Here is a 13,247-nt window from a genome sequence, read left to right as displayed (position 1 = left end):
AGATTTCTAGAATATTCTCTAAACTCACCAGGTTTATGGTGATCCATCAGTTTATGATGCAGCACCATATAGTTGTCCGGCGCACCCCGCACAAGTTCCACTAGCAAATCGTATGCAGCAGCGCGTGACTTCTGAGATTTGCATTTGGGAAGGTTACGTTGCGACGGATTTGGCACGTCGAAAAGAAACTCGAAAACCTGTACAATCAAATATATCAGAAATTAAGAGATTCGCAGTAAGACCATATCTATAGACATAGCTCAATGAATCGCGAAACTGAAGTGGTAATGGGAGGGGCATATAGCTCGGAGGGATGTAATGTTTAAGACATTATGATGGAATTATAAATAGACGTCTTAAAGATTGTTTGAAATGAGGATTATTATTGAAATACTGATCACAGAGGCGATTGGTTCGATCGATGAATTAGGATAAATCATCATCATCCCAATACTGGCCCACTTATACGTGTCACCTCTCAGACTGGATTAGGCCACGCTACAAGGTCAAGTGCGGATTCGTTCTTAAAACTTGAGAACTTTCCGAAATGCAAGTTTCCTATCGATGCTATTGCTAAAATCGCACATAACCATTGATAGTTAAGAGTTGCGTGCAATCGTCATAACATAATAAAATTACTCACCATTTCTAAGGTCCTAGTACCCTGTTCAGAATTCTTAAACCTCAATGGATGTTTTAACAAATGCGTCAGTAAACTCAGCTGGCCATACAGCCCGTCGTCGGGAGTGCAAGGTTCGGACCGCTTCTCTATGATTTCTCGCTTTTCCAACGAACACCGTATCTGTTCGCATAATTCGTTCAGGTCTGGTGCGCCAATGTCTTCGGATACTGCACCTTCTGTAACAAGAAGGTCAACAAATGTCATAAGTAAGCGACTGATGTAATAAAATGCTAGCTTGAAATGGAAAAAATTGAGAAATCATTTGCAGAAAAAAATCAGAAGTAGTGCAAGAAATTGAGTATTTGCTAGAAATAGCATTGATATGACTTGATACTTATCAATGCTATTATAGCAAGGATTATTCATTGTATGCCGGTGGTAGAGTCACTACAAACAGACAGACTTGATGTTTCAAAAGTGCTTATAAACTAGGCCTACTTGAAATAAATGAATTTTGAATAATCCTTGATTTTCGTACATACATCCTATTTATTGAGTTCCGTACCCGAATGGTAAAATGGGAACCTATTACTAAGACTCTGCTATCCGTCCGTCCGTCCGTCTATCCCTCTGTTTATCTGTCTGTCTGTCACCAGGCAGAATCTCATGAACCGTGATAGTTAGACAGTTGAAATTTTCACAGATGATGTATTACTGTTTCGCTAGGACAACAAATAATAAAAAACAGAACAAAATAAATATTTCCTCTACCCTATGGGAAATATTTATTTTGTTCCATACAACAAAAGTGATATTTTAAACGTTTTTACTCGAAATTGACAACAGCAACCGATAGATGCTTCAAATATTCACAAAATATTATATAATATGATCACAAAATGAAAAATAGTTAAATTAAAATAAAACAAATATTTAAGGGGGTCCCATACACCAAACGTGATTTTTTTTGCTCGTTTTTGCCCGAAATTGATTGATGGTTGATAAGTGAACAGGAAGACACAGAATGTTGAACTGTAGTATTCGCTTTAAAAATAATTTTTAAATTAATATTTCAGGGCCCACCCTTACAACAAACGTGTTTTTTTTAACGTTTTATATATAATGCGCGAGTCTGACTCGCACGGCTGTTTTTAAGTTCCCTATTAATTGTTTAATATTAAAGGTGTGGTTTAAATGTTACCTTTAAAAAAATCCTCCGGTAGTCCGTCTATTAACCTGCACACCAGCCAGAAGTAATCTCTGCACGCAGGGCCGTATGGTTCTTTTCCTTCTTCGGCGTGATGGTGTACTACCTGTAAAGCGATATTTTGTTTCAAGTTGTTTATTCCTCTCAAATAAATATCGTCATCATCGTCATTATTATCAACTCATTATCGGCTCACTACAGGTCACGGGTCTCTTCCCAGAATTGGCAACGGTTTCGGCCGTACTCCACCACGATGGCCAAGAGCGGATTGGTACATTTCATAGGCATTTGAGAATTTAATGGTGAACTCTCAGGCATGCACATTTTCTTCATTATTATTTAATTGCTTAAAACACACAACTCCGAAAAGCTAGAGATGCGTCCCGGGAGTCTCTACAACTAGGATAGAATCTCGTGGTCTCGTAGATGAAAAGTTACATTCCGATATATGAGATGGGAGACTCCGTTGCGAGACTCATCATTATTAAATAGATGATTTTCGTTCATCTAGAAATTGTGACCTTGAATCTGTTCTAGCACAGCTTTAAAGCAATTAAAAAACTAATAACCAAAACTCGGTTGCTTTTCGTGAAAATTCCAGAATTAAATACAGTATACAGTTTTTTTTGAATCGTACAATAATTTTAATTAGCTAGCAGACGAAAAGTCGAAGGAAAGTGTCAAAGTGAAAGTCTTATTTGTCCTATGTGAAACCTTTAACCTATGCCAATATGTATAAAGTTACCTCATGATGATGTTGAGGATGCGGCCGCATGTCTGCCGCTCGGGGTAAATGTTGCAGCAGTAACTGTAGCAATGGCGCCAGTACTCCGGGCTCACCGCCCGCACACAACCGGTATAGCGCGCTTCCGGCTTCGCGTCGGACCTGTGCGGGAATAAAAAAAAATTATAGTTCTAGCAAACTAAAAAATACGCTTTTACTTTTACACACGTTAAAACTATTACCTTAGAGCATAAATCATAAATCGGTTACCCATTCACCAAATTTATTAATATTAGAGAAATCTGAGATATGGTTGGATATTAAAATTCATATCATTCCTTTTCCGACTCTAGATTAAAATTATATAAATTAACAGAAATCTCATTTTTGCAAATGGAATAATCTTATCTCTACAAAGTTTGAACGTAATCAGATCGTTTGTTGAAATGGGTCAAAATCAAGTCTATAGGAGTTGGTTACAAACATACAGCTTAAGCTAATATAAAGCGTGTAAAAAAATACTCGTTAAGTAAACGAGGTTTATTATATTACAAAAGATTATACTCTGAATAATAAAATCTACAGTGATGGAATAGATGGAAGACCAAATGTCACCTCATGATCATTCGAGATTGCTCATTACAGAGGATAAACGAGTCAACCAAGTTCACTTGTTTCTTCATAGCTTAATATTACGTTTGAAACAAACATGGACGGACGGTGCAGCAGAAATAAAGAAAAAACAAAAAAAAATTTTTTTTTACATTGCGCCACACATTACAATATTAATAACACCACATATTATCTGTGACCCAACCTAGAAAAAAGGTGCCAGCTCAGAATTGTGCTGCATGTACCAATGGAAGCATACAGCTCCGATTTCGGTTGCGTAGCCATCTACTGACCACATTTTAATATTTAATCTAATAAAATACTAAGCTAAAGTTAACTTAAACTTATATGAAGTAACAAAATAACCAACGAAAAGAAAAAAAAACATTTGGATATTTATCCATTAGGATTCCTTACGTAAACAAAATTTCTAGGGTTAGTTATTTCATATTTACCGCAGGGTCCGCATCGTCAAGTAGAAGGCGTGGTGCGGCGCGACGCAGCGACCACGCGAGTGACACCGCGTCTCCGCCCCCGCGCGCCCAAACAACGCACAGACGCATTGCGTGTTGAACCACCTGTATTCACAATTTTTTTTTTAATATCTAGCACCCACCCCGGCTTCGCACGTGTGCAATGTAGATAGTAATGTAGGCATAGTTTGGAGTGATTTAAAATACAATTCCGTTGTACACTAATACAACGTGTATATTAATAATTAGGCATATATAAAGAGGAATACCGATCTTCAAATCTATTAAATTAAGTTATTTAAGCATTAAACGTAGATTCGATACAAATAAAATGAATTTCTTAGGAACTGACCTGCGCTCTTCCCCAAAAACCAGTCTTATAAGTAGTGGGCTCTTTCATAGTGGCTGCTTCACACAATATCGATATTAGCCTTTCCGTCGATTCTTCCACGTTCATCAGCGAAAGTAGCGCCTTGAACATGTGAAAAAGCCACTATAAATAATTATTTGGTGTCACATGTTATGTTAACATAATGAATGAATGAATGAATATACTTTTATTGCACAAAACAAAAAATAAATAACAGAAGAAAAGAATAACAGAAGAACGTATACAATTTAAAAGACATTATGTAAAAGACTATGTAAATAATATTAGTAAAATTATTCCGATGGACTTCACACGCCATTTTTCTCAAGGGCGTGCTAAGTCTATCAATTCACACTTAGCCAGCGTGGTGGACTATGGTCTAAGAGAAGACCCGTTTTCTTTTATAAACCCATTACCGGAATAGGTTTATAAAAATAATTAAAAAAAATTACATTTGTTCACTCCTAATTTAAAACTGATGAAAATCAGTTATGAAATTTTAATGAATATTTTTTTTACGAAAAGACATGCTAACGGTTATTTCTTCTATGCTCTTTAAAAAGAAAAAAACTACTTTTGCCATGTCTTCCCTATTTTCAGTGGGCAATGAAATGTTTAAATAGAAGATAAAGAAACGTACAGGGTGTAATTTGGGCGTCTGTCCAGATTCACCAGAAGGTAATGTGCCGATCCGACACAGCAGTTGTAGTAACAGAGCTAGACAATCCTGCCGCCATTCGCTGTCGTCGCTTCGCTGTAATATACCTGTGAAAACGTAATTAATTAATTGCAAATAATTTTTTTATGTAATAAACTGTTTAACGGGAAACAGGCAAGCATTATCTTTACGACTTAAAAAAAAACGAAAAACAGGGAACCAAAACTATTTCTCAACACCCGAGTCCAAATGAGAGTCTACAAAGTAAAATACAGTCTCGAATACAGTCAGGGAATATTTTAGCAGAGTTACATTGAAAGTAGAAGGGGAAGAGTGGAAGGGGGGGACTGAGAATGGAAGAGGGGGGAAGAGAAGGGGAGAAGGGGCAAGATGGGGGGGGGGGGCTCAATATACCCTCAATATACAACGTGTAACCGAATTACGAAATAATGTTGGAGGATGGAAAAGCCTATGGCAGTAGTTTACTCAAAAACTATTAGGTTTTTCGGTTTCACAGATAAATTTCAGAGACAGTACGTAATTATTTCGGTTTTCATTTACACGTTGTATACATTTTAACTAACCTGACATCATGATATCATAAAGCAACCGTAGTCCGCCTTTCTTAATTAGCAATTCGTTCCAATTTTCGTCAGCAACCTTCTCTTCAGGTTTCTCCAACGTGCCGCTTTCCTTTGCATTGGGGCCATTGTTGGAACTAAGTTTATCAATTATATGTAAAGAATACATGAGTTTCTGTGGGCTAGTTGGGTCAAGTAGCTCTGGTAGTTTGTTTTCTGAGGGGTTCTGAAACGCTTCCAACAGAGTTGGATTCAGTGGTACCGCTTGAAGTATGTCCCAAACACGTCGTGATAATAACTGCGCTTTTGTATGTGCAACTGGTTCCTGGAAAACCGATAAAACTCTATTAGATCTATGATTTAAATTATAATTTTAGCTTATACAACAAATCAAGTTGGGCTTAATTGTTGGAGTGGAATAAAATAAATACTTGACTTCAATCTCCTTATTGTAAGTAATTATGCAGGTCTAATATGTTAGCGGGCTAACCTATAGAGGTAGAAGTATGGCAGTAGTATTAAAGCCTATACCACTAATCGTACACACCATCATACCGGAACGTTAGATCATTTGAAGACACCGCTTTGTCAGTAGGTTGGTAACTGGCTACGGCCAAAGTCTTCCATCGGACGAAATTTAAATTCCCTAATGGCCCCTGCATAGATCATAACTAGAACCTTCACTTATAAATATACCAGTTACAAAAAAAACTACAACACTTATCTATACGCTAAAAGTAAAATTCAATTTAAATTCATGCGTACATACCCCAGTACCAGGTTCTTTCATCTGTCCCAGGGCTTGCATGAGCGTGAACAGATGGTGGAAGTAGGTCGGGTCGAGTAGCAAGTGCGTGGGCAAACGAGCCCGCGCCGGTGCGGGCTGGGCTGACGGCCACTCTGCCCATGCGCCTCTGCTGCCTACGCCCACGGATACGAATACCAACTGCAAAATATCAAGTTTCAGTAAGAACATTTAGACTGGTACTTCAGAAGGTGGTTTGTTTCGTATGAGTAAGTCACTTACTTACTCATACGAAATCAATAACCTGAACTGAGCAGCTGTTGTAGGCGTTTAATCTGAAAGACCTACCCTACAATTTAATATAACTTCCAATTTGTTTTCCCTGCTTTATATGGTAACCAAATACCAAGTTTAAGGCGTGAAACTGAAGTAGCCATTACAAAAAGTAATAATTTGTAATTAATACCTGATTATCTTTAAACCCCATGTCATATAAAGTTCTTTCATCGTAGTCAATGGTTAGCTCTTGACCCTGAGTGATCATCCTTAAAGGTCCATCTGTAGACAGAGCGGTGACGCCTTCTTCCCCTTGGATCTGTAAACAAATATAATTCTGCATAATCTCTTTTTAGCCTATCGCTATATTTTTACCAAACGATAGGTAAAAAATACATTATTTCAATATTCTGAAAAGCCCTAACACCAATTGTCTCACGAAACTCAATGACGCTGAAAGAAGTTCGATTATGCTAGTTTTTACCCAATAACAATTGAACGTTGATTTGAAGCTAGACCTCCGGGTTATAACATATGCTCGGAACGGAAGACCGTCCATTGATGATGTCAAGCCAAGCGTATATCCTCGTCTCTCGGCTTTGCAAACAGCATGCAAACATCTATCTATGTACGTACCAGAGTTAAACTTATTGACAGCACATGCAACTGCCTATTGCCAAAACTGTAAATTATAAATATTTTCGTGATACCTTGAACTTAAATTGAGCACGCTGTGTGAACATGACGTCACACTTCATAGACTAACCTGCCTCTCCCACCAATCCTGCCCGTGCGCTTGCAAGTGCGCCACCAAGTCAGACTGGTGCAAAGATTGGACATCCTCTGAGGCGGTCAAGAGCATATCACCGGCTGCCGCCTTGAAAAACCTCTCTTGATTAGTTTTTACACAGCATCATACTAAAATCGCTTTACGGTGCTGGAAACATCATTCATGATGATCTTTACCCCTGAACACCACAGCTATCCAACTCTTGTTCCACTGGCGACGACGTCGTACTCTCCAGGATACGCTTACACATAAATGGTCCTAACAAGGGTTAAGTACGATAGTTTCGTAAAAAAACTGTTTTATCTTAATTTGTAGCAGCAATTATCTCGAACACCTATTCAAATTCTGAAGGTCATCGACGATGTAGAAAGTTCTCGGTTTTATACCTAATCTTAATCAGTTTCTACGTTGTACGTAACAAAACTACCATAACACAATCAATAGGTTACCAACCGTAAATAACAATGCGAAAGGATTGATAACGAACACGAAATTTCAAGAGACCGATGAAGATGTCAGGCTTTGCCACTGTACTTATTGTTTCATGCGTAGTGAAACAGATCTGGCATGACCTCAAGTTCAGAAACTAACCTGTCTTTCCCACCAAACGTGAACGTGCGCTCGTAAGTGAGCCACCAAGTCAGATTGATGCAATGCGAGGGAAGCTCGAGGTCCCGCCCCGGCCGGTTGCAAGGTCACCCGCACGCTGCCCGCCCCGCTAGCACTGCCTTCCCAAGCACCTGACTCTGCCAACGCCCATCGACGTAAGTGGTACGCGTATCTGTGACAATATAACGTTTAACTTGAGAACTGTCCTATGTTGGATAGAAGCAGGCGTTACTTTACGGAATTCCATGATATGTTATGAAAATTAAGCTAATTTGCTATACTCCGCGAAAATTCTGTACAGTGTAATTTATAATTTCTTCCATCTTTATCCAAACAGATCTAAGGGCAATGTACCCTCTACTCTCGTTTCGCTCCAAAAGCGGAGCATGTGAATAATTGTACATTACAATTATTCACAATTGTTGGCAGAGTATACCAAATTAAGCTTAATTTTCATAAAAAAACTCTCCTATGTATTTATAGGATGCAATATTTTGCTGAAACAACTGAACAAAATTAGTAAAAAGCAGAGCTAAAAACTGTACACGAGTTCACTAAAGAAACCATTCACGGCTTTTGTGTCAGACTCGAGTATTACTTGGTGTTATGCCGCGCATTTGTTAACTAGACCATAACATTGCTAGCTTAGAATTGGATATTCGATCAAGATCTTTGTTAAGGATAATACAACTCCAATTATAAAATTTTATGGCTTTGCCTCAGATTTTATTAGTTCGACCTTCAAAGCACAAAAATAACACAGCAGTAGAATATGCATATTATATTAAATTAATCGTCATTTTTCAACACCGATATGAATTAATACAAATACAGAAAATTATAAACATATCCTACCTCCTTTTAAACGTGTCCAAATGTGTTTTCAGCAACAACAAAGCCCTTTGAATACATTGCAACGCGGCTTCTTCTGTCATATGCTCATAAATGTTTAGTTTATCTACAGTTTTCTCTGTTTCCTTCTCCTCAACTGGCACATTAGGTGATGACGAAGTTCCTTGGCCGTCGTCGTCTTTTGATATGAGCCTTTCTGCTGCTGATGAGAGATGGAACATGCATTTGGATACGAAGTCGTCCTCTTGCTGTAGTTGCTGGCCCATATAATAGCTGTTTAGATACTGGATGGCGCCCATGGATACGTCTGTGGACAAAGGTTAAAACCTTAATTATAGTCTAGTTATCAATCGAAGTATTAATGCGTGATTTATTTAAAAAATCTGAGTTGGCTGCTGTTAGGTCTTAAATTAGATTATCGGCAGTTGAGACAAACACGTCATCCTTTAATAAAAAAATAGATTTATGACAACGAATCCTTATCCAAGCCATACGTACTGCATTATGAGTCATAGTTTGTTCATTGGATGGAATCAATGTTTTATTTTAGGCCCTATCACCGCTCACCATCTCTACAGAATTGATGCGCGATTATATGGCGCTCTTAGCAGTACCTATGAATATTTGCTGATGTTCCAGAACTCAGAAGAATTTTGAACGAAACGTAATCAGATACCTGTGCTATTAGCTCTTAAAGCGATCTTCCACAAGTGGTCCATGGCTAACGTGTGTGGGTGCGCCGCATCTCGGGAGTCGCCAGCTCCAAGCGCCATACGTGCTAAGTTGCACAGCTGCTGGTACAGACTCAGCCCCATTATGCTTATCGTCTGTGAAACAGTTAAAGGAGTCAGCAAGTCACGCATTCAGGAAACAGTCCACGGAAACATTCTCAGTCAAACCACTGACTAATGCTTTGCAGTAGTAAGCTACCCATAATCTCTAAGAAAAAAATGCCTAGCCGAAAAGTAACTGAATACAAAAGCAGTACATTGGCGACCTTACACAAAAGTGCGCTTCCTATATAAAATTGTTTTTGTCATATTCCTCACAATAGTAAAACATTGCCCAGTCGCTATCTCGAATTGTTTTATGCAGGAAAAAAAATTACCTAAAATAATTGATTGAGAAATATGTAACCTTGTCCACAAATATCATAACAACTGAGAATGCTATAAAAATCGCCCATTAAAGGATAATACAGCTGTCATCTTCTTCAATAATTTTTGACCTACATTATAAGGCCACTGTCCTAAATGATCAAGGATCGTGTATAACATTCATGCATCGATTGATATTCAATAGCCGGCAATTTGACAAGTGTCATTGATTGAAAGCCCAATACTAACCTCTGGATCAAGTGTGGGCATCTTCTCAACGTATAGAAATCGTAAAGCATCGAGTCCCAATGCGTGTTGATCGGGTGATTTTGTATGCGACAAAAGCCAAGAGTAGAGACAGTCCGCGCATTCGTTCGACCCACGCGCTACTAGACACTGCCATAGTTCCTCTACTTGTTCCACTGTCAACCTGGTTCATACAACAATGGTACAAGTTAAGGGTTTAGCCAAGGGGTGGATTCACACAATTATCCCTGTTAACAAAAAACTAAGGCAGATATATCCATCTAAAGTACAATTTTTCGATCTCATTCCAAATACCGATGTATACTTACTGTGGCATTGATACGCATTGTGAAAAAAATTTAGCGCAGTCTTGTACTACCCCATCAGTATTGAAACCCGCAGAATACACCAAAACCTACGCCACCCGTGTAAATTAGCTCGCAACAAGTAGTAAGGTAAATAACCGCTTCCGTTGCTTTTAACAGGCTTGTTTAGTCAGAATCGTTTGATGGTTGTGTATAAAACGAGGTCCTCAAGGAATATCCTCATCATGCCTAGATTGGTTTTGGTACCAGTAAAGTAATATATAAAAATTCGGGGATACTTGTATCATATCATTGATATGTAGTATGTAAAATGCGAGCGACATCGATACACCCTTTGCGACCCCATTTTGAAGTTATACTTCTTTTGGCACGTTAGTAAAAAATGATGAGAGTAAATTTTTACGATGCTACAAAAATCCGACATCCTGAAGTTAGCTATAGTTAACAAAACAAAAGTGAGGAGAGAGAAAATGAAAGATGAGAACTGACAACTGTATTCACGATATGTATTCATTTGTGATATTTAAATAAAATTTATTTAACTAGATAATGCGCTATAATAAAACTTTCAATGTATTAAATACTGTTAGTATTTTTTCTATTGTTAGTGTCGTTTTTTCTACAAATGTATTCTATTGTTGTAAGGCGAAAGATAAAAGTTTTGAAAAGATTTTTAATTTGTTACGCCAAAGAAGAATAACTTCTAACGAGTGTACATAAGTACACACACTTTTTTTTATATTAAAAGTAATAAATTACCTAAAATGATGTGGAGATCCAACAGGCGAGAATATGGCAGTAAGGAAATGCAGTCGCACGGTGAGCTCAGTAATATGCGCGTAGTGCTGCGCGTCCGTTGTTCCAACCGGTGTACTTTGACTAGAAACGTTTGCAGCACGATTTTGTACGTAATACCGTAGGTCTTCGAGAAATAACCTCATCATGCCCCGCTCACGTTCTGCCCACATTACAACCTGATGAAAAATTTAATTGAAACCAAATTATAACAAATACGTTAAATATTTTCAAAAAAGAGTAACCCCAGATTAAGGGGCTATGGTCTCAAACTTGGATATCAGCAGGAATCGTCTAATCCTTCCAAGCACTTTATCAGCAATAGAGTTATACAAATGTAGAATGAATTGCCTGAAGATGTAGTGACTGCAGAATCACTGAATCAGTTTAAGAATAGACTGGATAAACATTAAAAAGACAACGAGCGCAAGAAATGATATAGACGCATCAGCGAAAGCTGCCTAGTCTATTATATAATAAATATTCTATTATATGATAAAACAAAACCTGATATAAAGTTATTATTGTTAATAGGCTTTGCTTATAAAGTCACTAGTTTTTACCAGCGGCTTCTCTCGATAGATAGTTTGAAAAACGTCCACTATATAAGGAACATTGGGTAAAGAATGTTGTGTGTCTATCCATGAACCTGTCGTAGCTTTTTTTATGTGTCCTTATTATGCGTCCTTTTGACGACAAACTATATGCTAAAAATCAAGGCCATTTGCTTAATCAAGACGAGAAAAACGGACAAAAAATAAAACACACACTTTCGCATGTATAAGATTAATAAGGATAGTCTTCGTCTATAGGCTTTCTGCGATTCCATTAATGTCTTTCCTCTTAACTAAAGCCGGTCTACTCGCACTGGGTTTTCCGGTGTGGGATGGCCTTGAACCCAAAACATAGCCAAATTATCACTTGAATCGTATCCAAAATAAATACCTGATGCATATCCATGCCGCGTAGTTGTTGAAATGACGAAAACAGCTTCGGCAGTAATCGAAGTGATACAGCCACCGATCTGTTAGTAAAAATAAAGTCACGTTTTTCAAAGGTTTATTTATAAAAAAAAAATTGACCCTACGTTGTATATTTGCAGGAAACCATAATGATAATCTGTAACATATGAAAAATTAAATACTACCTACCAATTGCATCCTATATAAAACATGTAGAATAAAGAAATATGCAAAAATATGGGTGCTAACTTACCTGTGATTAGCAAGATTATCCAGACATCCTTCAATGAATTTAATCCTAATGAATTTGTCCGTACTAAAACAAAGTAAAGCACACAGTGCTTTTTCCGCTTCTAAAGCTAAGCCTTCGCCTAGTTGCTCCTGCAAAATAAACATAATAAAATTGCCTCAAAATCCTTTTGGCTTTTTTTTTTATAGAAATATTTTACAACATAATTATCAAAAATATACATTCTTTTAGACATGTCGCTATTTTAGGAAATAAATATTTTCTTGCATAAATTCAAAATTTCTTTATTCATGTAAGGCCTATCACAGGCACTTATGGAGAATTGTAAGGGGATGGTGATAACATCGTTAGCCAACTTGAACCTAAAGCTACGAGGGTTCCAAACGCGCCCTGGTCTAAGAAGAGCCTACAACAAACTTAGCCGGGAGCATACGTGATGAGACTTAAGTTTGGCCTTTGGGCTCATTGCTGCCTAAGCTTTTTGGATTGCCTTACTAAATAAATGTCGTCAAATGATACAAAACAAGTGAATAGACATAAAATATACGTATAAAACAGGTCATACGACTCACAATGGCGCCGTCCTGCAGCAGATCCCAGAGCAGAGTGTTCCCGGGCCGGCACACGTCGTCCACGTTGAAGGGGAGGGGCGCGGGGGCGGGCGAAGGCGGCCGGGCTTCAAGCCCCACGCCCACCCCCACTGCGCCGTATTCCGTTAGACACTGCGCCTGAGGCCAATGAGATTATTGTATCAAAGAGATCAAAGAGACATTGTAAGTTGACAGGAAAGGTAGATACTTTTTTGTGAGTCAATTATCATCAATCAATCAATCAATCAAAAATACTTTATTGCACACAAGAAATAAAGAAAAAAGTTACAAGTCATTTAAAATTGTGTAACAAAGGCGGCCTTATCACTTATAGTGATTTCTTCCAGGCAACCATTATGAGGAATTGAGTCACATTTGAATCCCATATCCACATATTTCCCTATGGTAAAAAATATAATACTACAACTATTTATAAAGTATATGTGGAATATAATAATCATA

The 13,247-nt window shown here is 37.8% G+C and overlaps 1 protein-coding gene across 1 annotated transcript in view; it reads right to left on the bottom strand.

Annotated features, from left to right (window-relative positions):
- LOC120632127 (ubiquitin carboxyl-terminal hydrolase puf) overlaps positions 1-13,247 on the bottom strand; it is a 63,274-nt gene that overhangs the window by 39,982 nt on the left and 10,045 nt on the right. Inside the window, exons 12-29 of the mRNA XM_039901930.1 lie at positions 12,768-12,923; positions 12,199-12,326; positions 11,929-12,007; positions 10,948-11,162; positions 9,866-10,046; positions 9,196-9,346; positions 8,523-8,826; positions 7,650-7,839; positions 6,459-6,587; positions 6,017-6,193; positions 5,251-5,572; positions 4,649-4,773; positions 3,991-4,110; positions 3,621-3,743; positions 2,575-2,715; positions 1,824-1,935; positions 644-858; positions 29-197 (exon numbers count right to left, since the gene is read on the bottom strand). Of these exons, the coding sequence (XP_039757864.1) occupies positions 29-197; positions 644-858; positions 1,824-1,935; positions 2,575-2,715; positions 3,621-3,743; positions 3,991-4,110; positions 4,649-4,773; positions 5,251-5,572; positions 6,017-6,193; positions 6,459-6,587; positions 7,650-7,839; positions 8,523-8,826; positions 9,196-9,346; positions 9,866-10,046; positions 10,948-11,162; positions 11,929-12,007; positions 12,199-12,326; positions 12,768-12,923 (3,037 nt within the window). The remainder of the gene's footprint in view (positions 1-28; positions 198-643; positions 859-1,823; positions 1,936-2,574; positions 2,716-3,620; positions 3,744-3,990; positions 4,111-4,648; positions 4,774-5,250; positions 5,573-6,016; positions 6,194-6,458; positions 6,588-7,649; positions 7,840-8,522; positions 8,827-9,195; positions 9,347-9,865; positions 10,047-10,947; positions 11,163-11,928; positions 12,008-12,198; positions 12,327-12,767; positions 12,924-13,247) is intronic.

The sequence above is a fragment of the Pararge aegeria genome, chromosome 19 (genome assembly GCF_905163445.1).
Source record: "Pararge aegeria chromosome 19, ilParAegt1.1, whole genome shotgun sequence".
In the NCBI taxonomy this organism is placed as follows: domain Eukaryota; kingdom Metazoa; phylum Arthropoda; class Insecta; order Lepidoptera; family Nymphalidae; genus Pararge; species Pararge aegeria.
This window is presented reverse-complemented; position numbering and strand designations above follow the sequence as displayed.